At 41.3% G+C, this 14697-nt stretch overlaps 1 protein-coding gene across 1 annotated transcript in view; it reads left to right on the forward strand.

The window, feature by feature from the left end:
* Positions 1-14697, forward strand: part of INPP5F (inositol polyphosphate-5-phosphatase F) — a 65738-nt gene that overhangs the window by 35257 nt on the left and 15784 nt on the right. Inside the window, exons 3-9 of the mRNA XM_015406918.1 lie at positions 7140-7276; positions 7587-7715; positions 9350-9517; positions 9717-9773; positions 10996-11194; positions 11347-11526; positions 13309-13376. Of these exons, the coding sequence (XP_015262404.1) occupies positions 7140-7276; positions 7587-7715; positions 9350-9517; positions 9717-9773; positions 10996-11194; positions 11347-11526; positions 13309-13376 (938 nt within the window). The remainder of the gene's footprint in view (positions 1-7139; positions 7277-7586; positions 7716-9349; positions 9518-9716; positions 9774-10995; positions 11195-11346; positions 11527-13308; positions 13377-14697) is intronic.

A 14697-nucleotide genomic window follows, 5' to 3' on the forward strand; every position in this document is an offset into this window, starting at 1 on the left:
CCAAGAACACTTACTGAGAGTAAGCCCCATTGTGTAAAATGGAACTTACTTCTGAGTAGACCTCCTTATTGTAGTCTACTCTGATGGACTTTACTATGCACATGAAGGTTTTTTGTGTGTGTATGCATTAAAATAGGACTTCCACAAGTAATTAAGTGGTATATTTCAGAGTACTAGCCCCGGGCAGTCATTCTTTATAGTATATAGAATGGTTCTCAGTTTAGAAACTTAGAAAAAAATGGATATGTTGTCTGTCATTCTTTATAGTATATAGAATGGTTCTCAGTTTAGAAACTTAGAAAAAAATGGATATGTTGTCTGTTTCAATTTGTACATATTTCTCATTTTTCCAGCTCTAATAAATAGAAATTCCAGACTGCTTTGTCTTACAATTATCTGTAGATACCAATGATGACACTGAGATATTGTTTTTAGGTTTTGTAATATATGCAATTATGAGTGTTGCTGATGTATGGTATAATGGAAGGAGAACTACAGTATGTGTCCTTCTATTCTGTGCTTGTCCCAATACAGTTGGGATGAAGCCTGAGTTTTGTTGTTCTTTGTGACTTTTTATACACACCAGCAAAACTCTCTTATCAGATAAAAGGCTACAAATAATACCTGTTGTAATCCTAGCATGTAGCTTCATTTTTGTGTGATGCTGAGTGCTTCCATTGAACACAGAATCCAAGGTACTTAGCACCGGAATAATTGCAGGAATTGGTTGCTAGCTTTCCTTGCTTTAAATGCAGTATCTGATCAAACTTTTATAAGCAGTCTTGCTGTGTTATGTCCAAGTTAACAACCATGCTACGTTGCGACTGTACTGAAAGCAGGATAGCAAGCTGTTGATATTTTAAGAAGCTGAGCTGGAAATATTGCTTTACTACTTTGCATGGTGGAGGTCAGTAGTAATTTTTTGTTCGACAATTATAGAGCTTTGATTCTGCTTGATTCATAATCAAGAGCACAGGTTTTAGATATCGCCATCGATATTAATGCTTTTAAATGATGTATTTGTAATTTTATAAGATGTATATTGTTTTATTAGTTTTATGGGAACTGCCCTGAGCCCGTCTCGGTGGGGAGTGTTAGCCAAACTGCTTTATCTACAGCAGTTGGCAAATTTTAATCTGGGTGCTTGCCAGCTATACCGAAGTCCAAATCCTGCCCAGGGGTTACTAGTAGAAGGAGTCGAGGCTGGTGTTGTTCAAAATAATTGTCTTTTACTTAAGAATATATAAATCACATACACACAATACTGATGCTCACACACATTCAATCAAGTTCCTTAGAAATACAGAGTTACAAAGAGTCACTTTTGCATTAGCAGGTAGGGTGATGGAGAATGATACTTTTCTGTCCTGAAGCTTGTCAATTCCAATGAAGAATGGAGGGGAAGAAAATTTGACGCTAGGGGAGTTTAACACACTGCTAGAACCAGCCAGCTTGTGTGGGTCTCTTGGCTGCAGACCAAGAGATCAAGTGGAGACAAGGGTTTGGGTATAAGAAGCTGGACAAAAGGGGAATGAAAACAGACAGGGGGTGTTGGGGGAAATGTGGCTAGCAAAGGCCAGGCGACTGGTCCTTATCTTTTATAAGTGGATCTTTGGGTGGGTGGCAACCAAACCAACCTGTGGACCCACCTACCTGTTAGTCCATCCCAAACCTAATCCCATTGGATGCATGTAGTGAGGGGTGGCAACCTAAAAGGGTTGGCCAATATTGTAACTTAAGATCTAACTCAGAAGGGATGGCATCTGGGCAAGTGTGAAACTTGGCGTCAAGGAATCTCCTTGAAGTGCAGATTAAGCTTGGCCATTCCCTGGTCATCAAAGGTACATCTGGCCCGAAATGCTGATTCAGATGTAAAGCAGAGATGTGGAATACGTGTCTTGCAACCGTCCAGCAATGGGGGCTGCTCCCATTCAAGTTGTTGTTTGCTGACCATGATGGAGATGTGTGCTTTCTTCATTAGGCTGATGGCTGTGTATCTGAAACCTTATCAACATGTAAGGCTTAGTGCAGGCACCTTCTATGTGTAATGTCACAACAGGTGATTTGTACAGCTTTCTGAGCCTATGGGCGTGTGTGTGCACAGTCCATTGTGTGTGTGGCAGCAAATATAAAGCAAATATCAGTCTTTTTCTCTAACAGGAGGGTGGGGCAAAAGTCAAAGCAATAAATAAATAATAAATAAATAAAAGGTTTCTTAGCAGCATGGAGTTATAGGCGAAAAATTACTTTCAGGATACTGAATATGTTTCAAAGGCCTTCATATTTGTCCATGTATGCTAGTAACTTGATTGGCTTGGCAAATTTGTGAACAAAACTATGCATTACTTTGTAACAATGTGGAGTTATTTCTACAAATAGCTGTGACGATGGTTTTGAGACATTGATCATAATAGAATCAGGATTAACATGCTATGGATGCTAAGGAATGATTAATGCATTCATCATCTCTCTAAGGTAGAACAGAAGTTTCTCTCAGTTGAGAGTTGCTGCTTGCATATGATTTAAAAACAAAAACCAACCACACTCACCAGAAGTTCTTATTTTCTACAAAACCCTTTTAAAAATACTATGTTGATATACATATCAGAATGGATACAAAAATTGTACTCCAACCGTAATCATGTGTACTAGCATATTCTAAGAGTTCTCTTCAAAAGTTTACAGCTTCCAAAGAGACGTCTGTAAGATGTGTGCTCCTTCTGCTAGACAATGCCTTCCGGTTAGGCTTTTTTTGTTCAGTATCTAAAATTATTTTTGAATTCTGATGCAGTATCTAAAGTACAGCAGTATTTTAGTGCAGTTAGTATCTAAAATTATTTTTGAGGTCTGATGATATAAAAATTCAAGAGGCTAATCCAGAAGGCCGCAGTGACAACAATTCCCTGCGAGAAAGCTGCAGAACTGTTGGACCTTTACAAACTGTTTGAGAATGGACCAGGACAATCCTGGGCCTGATGGACAACAAGGAGCTTTAGCTAAATGTTGTTGTATTCCTTTCTTTTCAAGACAAGTTATATGCCCTGAAGTTCAGTTTTAAATAATAAACCATTAAGTTAAAGGAACTTGTTGTTTGTTGTTGCCCTACTATGCAATAAAAATCACTTTCCCTCCCTGCTGCTTTCAACTCTGCAAATAGAGCTGGGGGTAGGCAGGCCCGTCGCTGTGGTGGGGCATCTGGGGTCTGGGCCCCTGACTTACTTCAAAGGCCCCAGGACTTCCCATCTAGCCCCCCCCAAGCTGCCAACATAGGACAGAAGAGGCAGTGGAGGTAGTGGGGCAGGAACTGGGTCTTCCTGCACAGCTGTGCTATCTGGCGTGAGGCCAGGGGCTGACTACGGTGGCCACATGGAGCCAGAAGACGCCTGACGTAAACACCCCTTGCGCTGCTGCGGCTGCTGCCTCTCCTTGCCTTGCTGAATGGCTGTGGGAGAGGCATCTGCTGGGGCCCCTTGTGGTTCAGTCCTCCCTGGCAAAGCAGCCCCAACACCCCAAAGACCCGGCCGGGCTCGGGTGACGAACCCAGGCCGAGGAGAGGGGAAATGGGTGAGAGAAGAAGAGGGAGGGAGCTGCTGGTGGAGGCTCTCTCCCCTCTTTGCCTTTGGCTGCCTGTTCCCCTTTCTCTGTCTCATCTTGTTCCTCTCCTCTTCCTTCCTTTGTCTCGCTTCCTTCCTTCTTTGTTCCTTCCTCTCCTTCGGTATTGCTTTTTACTTCCTTCCCCCTCTCTTCTCCTTTTATCCATCTAATTTCCTCCCCTTTTAAAACTTTCTTCTTCACCTTTTCTTCCCTCCTCCACTAATTAAATTAGCCAGTGCCCCCCCCCCCCGGAATTTAAATACCCCTGACTTAAAAATTCCTGGCTACGGGCTGGGGGTAGGACTGATAAACACTGCCCTTTTATATTTTTAAAGAAGCAGCAATAGGGGAAAAGTTGGTGGGTGTGCTGGCTGCTCCCAAGGTGGGGGGTGATGCATCCTGTCTGTTTCTGTCAGTCACCAATCCTCTGTATGCCTGCTTCTTGTGTAGGCAGAGTAGCTAACAGGCCACAGGGCCCAAAGAAGGCTGAGGAAGCCAGATGGGAAGGAGTGGGAGAGAAAATAATATTACACTGTCTGCTCTGATCAGATAGGGTTTGTGTCTCCAGAATGTTCAGCTGGAGAGAACCTGTAGTTAAAAAAACTTTGGATGTCTCAGAGTCTGCCTTGAGTGTGGGCTGGCTAAAATAGTGAATGTTTGGATACAGGGTTTGTGCTTGAGGGGTAGGCTGAAAATCCTTTCTCAGGAGACTTCAAAAGTATCCGACTCTGTCTTTTGTGATAAAGCAGGCTAGCATAGTGAGTACTTCAGGAAGAGACTTATCACTGTCTCAGAGCAATATTGAGGGAAACTGGATAAAGATTTGTAATTTTGGGGCAGAGCTCACATTTACCCTGTGAGGTTCCTAAGACTGAAGAAAGGCCAATATTCACCTCGAGAATAAAAGCTTGGCTGAAAGCTGTTCTGTGCACCCAGGAAATGAAATGTTAAAATTTAATGAGCACAGCACAAGTTCTGTTACCTGCAAATAGTTTTTAGGTCTTTTCCCTGAACAAGCTTATTTCTGCTATCCTTTACAGTAAATAAAAATTAATAACCATTTTTTATCCTATTTCCTGGATTTCTGGTGTGAAATGACTGCACTTAAACTGAGCCCAAGGGGCCTTCTATCCGTAGAAGGCTGGGGTAAAACTACGTGGCACATTACTTCTGTTTAAACAGGTGGCAATGGGGACGGAGGACACGTTCTTCTTGTCCAGTTCTTTTCATACAACTTTGGGGCCTGGGTCAGTCTGAGGCCTTTTTCCAGGGCAGTTTTAACTTCCCAGCATGCCTTAGTTAATGATATTACTGGTATTTGAAGGGAGCTGCTGTATTATTGCAGAGCTTCATGGATGACACTTCCATGCTAGACCCGTTCCAGTCCGGCTTCCAGCCAGGCCATGGGACGGAGACGGCACTGGTTGCCCTCACAGACGACCTCTGGAGCCATCTGGATCAAGGCAGAATGGCGGTGCTGTTGTTGTTGGACCTGTCGGCGATGTTTGTCGACCAACAGTTACTGATCCACCACCTTGCCGACACTGGGATCCAGGGGCTTGCCTTGCAATGGCTTGTCTCCTTCCTCCAAGGTCGGGGACATAGGGTGGCGTTTGATGGGGCACCACTGGTGCCAGCGCCGAGGGTTAGGAGCTTGGGAGTGCTCCTGAATGCCTCCTTAACAATGGAGGTCCAGGTAGCAGCCACTGTCAGCCTTTTACCATCTACAGCTGCTTAGGCAGCTGGTTCCCTTCCTCGAACGCAATGACCTGGCAACAGTGATTCAGTCTGTGGTCACCACTACTGCAACGCTCTCTACATGGGGCTGCCCTTGTCTCAAATTCGGAAACTGCAGCTAGTGCAAAATGTGGCAGCCAGGCTGTTGACGGGCCTCTCTGTACGAGACCACATCCAACCTGTGCTGAAAGCACTGCACTGGCTGCCAATAGCGTACCGGATTCGTTTCAAGGTGCTGGTTTTGACCTTTAAAGCCCTATATGGTCAGGGGCCTACCTACTTGAGGGGCCGGCTTTCCCCATATGTGCCCCAGAGAGCACTGAGTTTATTAGAGGTTATTAGAGCCAGGGCCTTTTCAGTGGCGGCCATTATTAGAGCCAGGGGATTTTCAATGGCGGCTCCACACTGGTGGATTGAGCTCCTGGATGACATCAGGACCATTGTTCCCTCTAAGCTGAGTTAGTGTGAGCTAGCTCACAGTTTTTTAGCCTCCGGCTCACACATTTTTGTCTTACCTCAGAAAGGATGGCTCCAGAGTAAAGTAATTCATGCAGCAGCCAAATCGCTCACTCACAACTTTAATGCCAGGAGCTCACCAAGTAGAATTTTTGCTCACAGGACTCCACAGCTTAGAGGGAACCTTGATCAGGACCCTGCGGGACCCTTTACAGTTCCGCAGGGCCTGTAAAACAGAGCTCTTCCACCATGCCTTTGATTAGGAGCCGCCACTGACGAATGAGCCACCGGAACATACTATGACTCGTATGATACACTGCTTGATATGGCTTCCCATTATGGGATTGTAGACCAAATGCTGCCATAATTTGCTCAACTCTTATTAGCACTTTATGATGTTATATAGGTTATTTATGTGTAATTTATTGTATTTACTATTTTATTGACTATTTTATTGTATTTTAATGTTTGTACGCTGCCTTGAGCCAGTTCCCTGGCAAGGCGGGATATAAATTGAAAATAACCCCAGAGAGCACTGAGTTTATTAGAGGTTATTAGAGCCAGGGCCTTTTCAGTGGCGGCCATTATTAGAGCCAGGGCATTTTCAATGGCGGCTCCACACTGGTGGATTGAGCTCCCGGATGACATCAGGGCCCTGCGGGACCCTTTACAGTTCCGCAGGGCCTGTAAAACAGAGCTCTTCCACCAGGCCTTTGATTAGGAGCCGCCACTGACGAACGAGCCACTATTTTATTGTATTTTAATGTTTGTACGCCGCCTTGAGCCAGTTCCCTGGCAAGGCGGGATATAAATTGAAAATAATAAATAAATATTATTTCAGGGAGGATGTTCTGACTGCCCCTACAAAGTGATATTGCAGCTCTGTCCCCCTCATAGAGTATACAAGCAAAGACCAGAAGGCTTGGCAAGAGTGGGGAATAGGACAAGGCTGTGGAAAATTTGTCTCTGTGCTGTCTTTTCCTCATGGATACAAGCAAGGCAATTGCCCATTCCTGCAGTCTGGCTCACACTGAGCTGTAATGGCCCAGGCCAGGAACACACTCCCCAAGCCAGACAGGTGTTGCATGAAGCCATTTCTGCTTGGGCTTCTGTCTTTGCAATTTTCCATGAAAACATTGATATATGTAACTTTCATGCAAGATATATTGCTTTATGATATCAAATATTAAGATTGCCATGATTTTACAAAATTTTGTGAATTATAGCTGGATCAGTTTAATACTGGAGAAACATTGTTTGGAGGCTTGCTGTTTAATAAACTATAATTAATGCATGGTGCTTTCATCTGTAGATGAAAGCACCACGTACTAGTAGATTTGGGTTTCTTACAGATCTGCCTTGGTGGTTGCTTCTTGTTCGCCAAAAAGTTATTGTTGGCAAGCTTCCAGGAGATCATGAAGTATGCAAGATAACAAAGATTACAGCAATACCACTTTCAGAAGCAGAACCTCAGGACCTGGAGTTGGAGGTAAGATTATTCTGAAACTGTTCACTAGAGAATTTGTGCAAAACTGTAGTTTAATAATGGGGATCCACAATCCGACCTATATGCCATGCAGGTATAAAGAAATTACTCAAACTTCTGAAATAAAACCCACTTCTGTCTCCTGCTTTATCTTTTATACATGGTTATTGAATGTATTCAGAACAAAATCAGTCCTGCACCTAATTACGCTTGTGTAAGTGTCTGAAGTACTTGCTTCAGTTATTGGAATGCTTTTTTAATACATTCACTGAAGTATCATTATGTTAGCTAATTCTGTGTTTTTACTACTTAGCTCTGTAAAAAACATCATTTTGGAATAGAAAGACCAGAGAAGATTACACAGTCTCCAGATGACTCTAAGTTTCTGCTGAAGACCTTCACTCAGATTAAATCAAATGTTTCTGCTTCTAATAAAAAGAAGGTGAGTTTTTTGCGGGCTTTGAATGCATACTTTTAACTGTTTTTGTGAAGTGCTATGAATTTTCTTGTAACCTGCTTTTCCTCCAAACAATTCAGAGTAGCTTGCATATGTTTTCCAGGCATTCATACATGCTACTGTCTCTCCATTAAAAAAAATCCCTTGATCTGCCCTGCCTCGTTTACTGTTTAACTTTTCTTCTGCCTTTCAGAAATTCTAGAGCAGTGATACTCAGGCTTGGCAACCACATGAAGCTGTTCAACATGCTACTTGTAACCTTTTTCTCCCCTTGGCCTTCTTGCTGCAAAAACTGTTTACCCCTTGTTTTTTAAACCACATGACACTCTTAATTCCATACATTTGTTCACTGTCAATTTCTGTATCCACCACAAATTTACCTCAAACTTACGTGTACTAATGGGGAAATTTTCATGTAGCCCGTTGGGCAAATAGTGGCTCTCTAGGACTGTTTTGTATTGGGAAATGGCATGGGCGAAACCTTAATCCCCTCTCTCTGTAATTCTGAATTGTTCTGTGTGCACTTGAAAATTAAGTTCCAAGCATGGAACTCCCAGTGTCTGAATTGTTCTGTGTGCACTTGGGAATTAAGTTCCAAGCATGGAACTCCCAGTGCACGTCTGAATGAAGGTCCCTATGATGGATGAGGTGGACGCAAGATTGTACCGTGTTGATTGGTCCTGAAACATGAGACTTCGTGTTAAGTACTAAATTTCCAGTTTGTCAGATTTCACCTGTTTTGTCTTAAAAAAAAAAATCTCCCTTGCCCCTTATGCCAGGAGACTTTCTAGCCAATTTCAATTTACAGCTGAACAGAAAGCCATGCTGATGAGTCATACTTTATGTGTGTGTCGTTGTAATGTAGTATGTGTAATGTGAGCATGTGAAATCCCAGCACCTCCCTTCCCACATCTGGGACCATTTTTCCTCATTTCTCCTCATGCCTGCCTTCCCTTCCCCTATTCTGTGCAGGCTTTTCTGGTTTTGTGATTGTCCTAACATGCTTTTTAAAAAATGTCCCAACACTATAGCAGTATACCTATTAATGATTTTTTAAAAAATGGCAAAAAATCTGGAGATGAAAGAATTATGGATGCAAGGGGAAAGTATGGAGAAAATCCTTGTGCCGGTAGAGGCTCCATTGCCACTGCAAATGCATTTTGTAGTGGCAATGAGAGCAAAATGGGGAATTGCTCTTGTATGGAAACAACCACAGTGTTATGGACATATTTCAAAACATTTATCCCCCGACACAACAGACCCTTGTCCTTGTTGGGGCCATATAATCTCTAAACTGCATAATAATATATCTGAATTGAAGGTACAAGATCTTAGCCAAAAGGCCAAGGAGCGATATATTTGCAGGCAAGAAAATCTATTTCAGTATAGGTCTGTGATCAAAAGGGTTTTGTATATGTTAGCTTCATCTTCCAGAGAGATTCATTGAGGACTAGCCTGTGAGAGATCAGTGAGGTATATTTTTTCCCATTAAAGCTAGTACAAAAGATAGTGTAAAGAATTTTATTTCTGGTTAGGAAAGAGCACTAAAGTTAATTAGCTGGAATAACGGTTCTTTCTACTCAGTACATAATATCTCTTCTGTTAATCTGCTTTTTTAGATCAAAGAAAGTAAAGAGAAGGAGAGATTAGAATGGAGGCTGCTACAAGAGTTATTGAAAATGTTTATGGACTCGGATTCTTTTTATTACTGTTTGACTTATGACCTAACAAACTCTGTTCAAAGGCAAAGTGCTTGTGAAAAGGCCAACTTGCCGCTTTGGAAGAAGGTAAGGATGTGTTGTCAGAGTTCTGATTTTTGAGAGAGCTAAAATGTGTGTATGTTTTTTTAATGGTCATCCATCTGGCTTTAAAAACAAAGTTTGTTTCCCTGTTTGGTGTTCTTGCTCAAAATGTATAGAGTTGGGAAGACGCCTTGATATTCGAAATATTCTTTGAAAAATTCACTTAGAAATTTGTAACTTTCAGGTCGATGACAGATTCTTTTGGAATAAACACATGGTTCAAGATCTGATCAATACTGGTGTGAGTAATGTTCTTTACTGTAAAACTTGTACATACTTAAAATTATTTCTACTACTTTTTATCAGTTTCCTAAGTGCTGTTAATCAAGCTGTTCCACTTTCTTCTGGGACCCGTTTATCAAACTAACAAAGAAGGAAAATGACTATGGTTCTTAAGTGCATAATGCAGAAGTAGACACTAGCGTAGAAGAAAACTTGAATAGATTAAAAGTTTTTCCTTTCTGTGACCAAGTGCAGACATAATGCAAGCTTCTTGTAAATCGTGGCTTGATAATTAGAAGTCAGCCTTGTGATGAGCACATGGTCAACCCTCCTCCCCTCTAACAAGTGGTTTCTCAGAATTAGCCATGTTTACTAGTCCTGGATAGTTCAGGGTTCTTTGGTAGGCCAAACTATGCTTGACATTTACAGTTCCACAAGTGGAAATCCAGATGTCTGATTTGAAGCCTATAAGGCAGCTGTGGGGAGAGGCAGGATCTAGATTATGGCAATGTTGCTGGAGATCTAGATTATGGCCATGGCCATGTTGCTTCCTATTTGCTTCTTGTGCCATTTTTCCCAGTGAGAAATGGCTTGCCTTAATGCAAAAGGATCCATGTCTCCCCCCCCCCCACCAAAGCTGAAAGCAGTGTGAGAAGGGGGCATTTCTGATCAGGGAAGTACCATATGGGAGTGGGAAGTGCCCCCCCCACTCCAGGACCACAACCCCAATCTGGATTGAGTGTTGGGGTATTTTTGGGGGGAGCCGTATTACATACTTGGAGCCAGTCACAGTAGTTTGGGCATTAAATGTTCAAGAGAACTGCTCATAACTGCCCCAGTCCAGCTAGAATGAGGGTGTTAGCTTGGAGGCTAGGGTCTGAATTCTTTATCCTAGAGTAGCAACTGAGCAATTACTTGGTATGCTGCTTTCATTAGATTTTTAAACACAGAGCATTGGATCAGATCCTCTTTGAAGACTTTGTTAAAGGAGTTGAAGTTTCTTGTACAGATGAGTGATGTAGCTGGTAGGATCAAATAGGGAGGGATCCTTCTTAAGTGGTGTCATTCTAAGTGGCTGCCTGTGATGTTGGGCTAGCTGATTCCTGTTGAATTTTCTGTGCATGTTCACATGTAAAGCTCTTTTAAACTAAGAGCTCTTTGAATAACATTGATGTAGAAATGGTTCTGTTTGTATACAGAACACTGGTGAAAGTGTAAATTTCTATGTTAAAACTTTACAGAATTGTGAAGTGGATTTTTGGATTACCCCAGTCATACAGGGATTTGTACAGATTGAAGAGCTTGTAGTTAATTATAACGAAGCTTCAGATGAAGAGAAAAGCAGTCCTGAGACACCGCCTCAGGAGTCCATTTGTGTGGATGACATTCACCCATGTTTTCTTGTGGCACTTATCTCCCGTAGAAGTCGCCATAGGGCTGGTAAGTATGTGAAATGCTTCAAGACTCCCTAATGATCTAAACTATTTTTTAAAAGCATTTAGTTACATGGAAAATATCTCTCTGTTACCATTCAAGTCCTGTAACCTTGTACAAGGTTTAGCCTCCTTTGCTGAGCATTGTTTTTTTTGTAGGGATGCGTTACAAACGAAGAGGGGTTGATAAAAATGGGAATGTTGCAAATTATGTGGAGACGGAACAACTGATTCATGTCCATAACCACACCCTCTCATTTGTTCAAACAAGAGGCTCTGTACCTGTGTTCTGGAGCCAGGTTGGTTATAGATACAATCCCCGCCCACGATTGGACAAATGTAAGTAACACAGTACTCATCCCTTGTGCTGTTTTTACAATATTGGATAGATTTAAGGTTTTATCGCTGACTCCAGTCTTCTTCATGCTGTAGTAGAAGTGATTGTTTAAACCCTGTTTACATGTATCTGGGGTGATATGATTGCTCTCAAGCTCCAGGATCTAGAAAGCTTCCACTCACATAGTTCAGTTTTACAATATATGTGAGTGGCATACTTCTCAAATGGTTAGTTGCTGCTTATTCTACAAACATACAGGGTTCTGCAAAGTCGGTCCTTTCTTGCAGCCCCATAGAGCCATTCCTGAGGGTCAGAGAACTGTCGAACATCATAAGTGTAGGGGCTACAGCAAGAAGGGGGAATCAGCAGGATTGTTTTCCCCAACACTCAAGCGTGAGGTTTTGGTCTCTTCAGAGCTTCATTTGTTCAAGAGTCCCCTGAGGTAGATTTCTGCTGATTCTCCCTTCTTGTTGTAGTCCCCTGTTCTGCTTCTCACACTATCCAGAGGATCCTCTAAACCTCAGCACTTTTGGAGAATGTGGCATGGGGAGAAAGTCAAGAAAACTCTTGTTTAGACTGAACAGAAGAGGCAGATCCAGCCCACTGTAAAGCTGAGTCACATGAATGGAAGCTTTTTACACTGAATGCTAGGACACCAGCCATATTCTGCATGCATTTAAGAAGGTCTTAGTTTAATCAAATCTGAGATTCAGTTGAGATTGTAGCTTGAGTAAGAAACTCTTATGCATCAAATGAGAAGATTAGAGTGTTTTTAGAAGAAAATCCTATGTAATTTCCTGCTGTGAGTTACCTCGTGTGCTACTTTTCTTAATTACATCATGTTGCTATTGAGAGGAATAAATATCTTTTGACTGTCATTTTTCATGGAAGAATGCCAGCCAATATAGTGTGCTCCTCTTCATTTGCTGTGCTATATAAATTCTGCCATCTTTCTAGGTTTTCTGGTACTTGATGATTCAGTTAATCTAGATGGTAAACAGAATTGAGGTCATTGCCATTACTTGAGCAGAGAAGCTATTTTTAAAAGAATTTATAAGGATTACTTTATTGAGGCAAGCCCATGGACCTTTTGTCTCGAGCCAATTTGACAATGCCATGACTTTGGTTCTCTTGGAAAATTGTTTGGAGATCCCTTAACGGGATTGGAAATCCAAGAAGAAAAGCTGTGATAACTTTGCCACTGAGTTACGGTGTATCAGTTCACTTTCCAGAACACAGAGCTTCTCAACTAAATGAGGGAAACCAAGTATTTACTTTTCATAGCTTTGTTAAACAAAGAAAACACAAACATTAAAAATTCTAAATCACATTCTTACCCATCATATTTGTGGGCCTTCAAATAACATTGACTGTCTTGAATTAACAATTCCTAGCATATTCTAACGGTACATCTGCACAAAGCTTCAGAGAAATTGGATGTCCTTATGAGGTACACCTGAGTTTGCAGTAGGGTAGATATGTCATGACAGTTAGCTGTGATAACAGCAGGGTCAGCACTGTATGCATAATCAAGATGGGGTGTCATCATGCAGTTGTGGTGTACCCCACAATAAGGATTTTCAGGCCACTTTTTTGAGACATTCTAGGGTCCCGTAATGTAAACAGAAGTTGCCATGGAAAGAGAGCCTGATGGTACTTTCTGTCAGTACTCCTCACATAAACTATTTAGCAAAACTTGTGCATATGCTTAGTTGCTGTGTGGCTGTGCAATAAGTGCATCTGTTAATTTCCCAAGCTATATTTACCATGTCTTTTTGCTTCAGGTGAAAAGGAAACAATCTCATATTTTCGTGCACATTTTGAAGAGCAGTTGAAAATTTACACAAAACAGGTGGGTTTCAAATAAGAGCTTAAAATGCAGAACCTTCAAATGTAGCCTGTACATCTTTAGAATATATATATTTTGGGGGGAAAGCTTCAGAATTTCAATGATTTGTAAATTGTGAAGTTTACCTCAATTTTTTATTTGAAATTATAATCTTGAATTCAGGAAAAGACCCACCAAGACAGGAGTACTAGCAGTCACACAAAATTAGAGTATACTAAGATAGATCTATCACTGAATTAGTGGAGGACATAGAATGTGTGAGGTGTGCATTGACTTTGCATGTGGACTGCCTCTCCCTTTCCACAAGTCTGCCCCTCTGCCCTCATGACTCCCTAAGTTATCTAAGGAAAAGAAATTACTTGATTAATTTTCCCTATGGGTACTCGTGGCTGTCTACAGTCTCTGTATAATTTGAGTCATAAGTCTATAGAACCATAGTTACCTAGTGTTGGACAAATGCATTCAAGCTTCTTAAGCATCAGGCTCAGAGTAAACCCATTCTTGTTTGCAGCTGAAGGATCTCTACATAGCAGTGACTGGCTGGCCTTTATGATTCCAAAGTATTCTACTTACCCTCCTCAGTACTTTTTAGTCTTTAAACAATTGATGCAGTTTTTAAAAATGGAGAGCCAAAATATTTCATGGGTAGACCTGCAAAGCATTTGAAAAAAATGATAAAAGAGGCAGTTTTCCTGGGCACTGGTACATGTCTGACCTTGCTGATTGCCCATGAATGGGAAGAGGCTCTATTGCCTCCCAGTCTGTAATGCTGAAGAACTATCCCATAGAGAAAGGATTCTATAACTATGAATCCCCGCCCCCAGCAATATGCCATAATATGGTCCATAATGTCGGATTATGATGTCATGTTGGCTTTGTAAGAGCAATATATACTGTTTTACCTATCTACAGCTAGAAACGTGAATCTACAGCTGGAAACTCCTGAGCTAGGCATATTTGCCCTAGTATAATTTTTTTTAAAACCCTCAAATGCTGTAACCTCTGTACAAACAATTGCTGTTGGCTTTATACATATTTGTATTTAAAAAAAAATTGTTATATTTTCAGTATATAACATAATACAAAATATAACACAACATAACAATATTTCATTCTCCCAGCTACAGAAAGAAAGACACATTATAATAACTCATAAATGCAAAAGGAAATGCTTTCTGTTATTCCAAAACATTATAAACAATGCCCAGTGCTCAATATGTTTATCTCAGTATTGACAATTATTTCTGTGGGCCCTTTGATAATATTAGGTAATAAAGCAGTGTTCCACACACAGTGGAACCATTCTCTGTCTGAGCAACCTAGC

The sequence above is a fragment of the Gekko japonicus genome, unplaced genomic scaffold (assembly GCF_001447785.1).
Source record: "Gekko japonicus isolate JY-2015 unplaced genomic scaffold, Gekko_japonicus_V1.1 scaffold1288, whole genome shotgun sequence".
In the NCBI taxonomy this organism is placed as follows: domain Eukaryota; kingdom Metazoa; phylum Chordata; class Lepidosauria; order Squamata; family Gekkonidae; genus Gekko; species Gekko japonicus.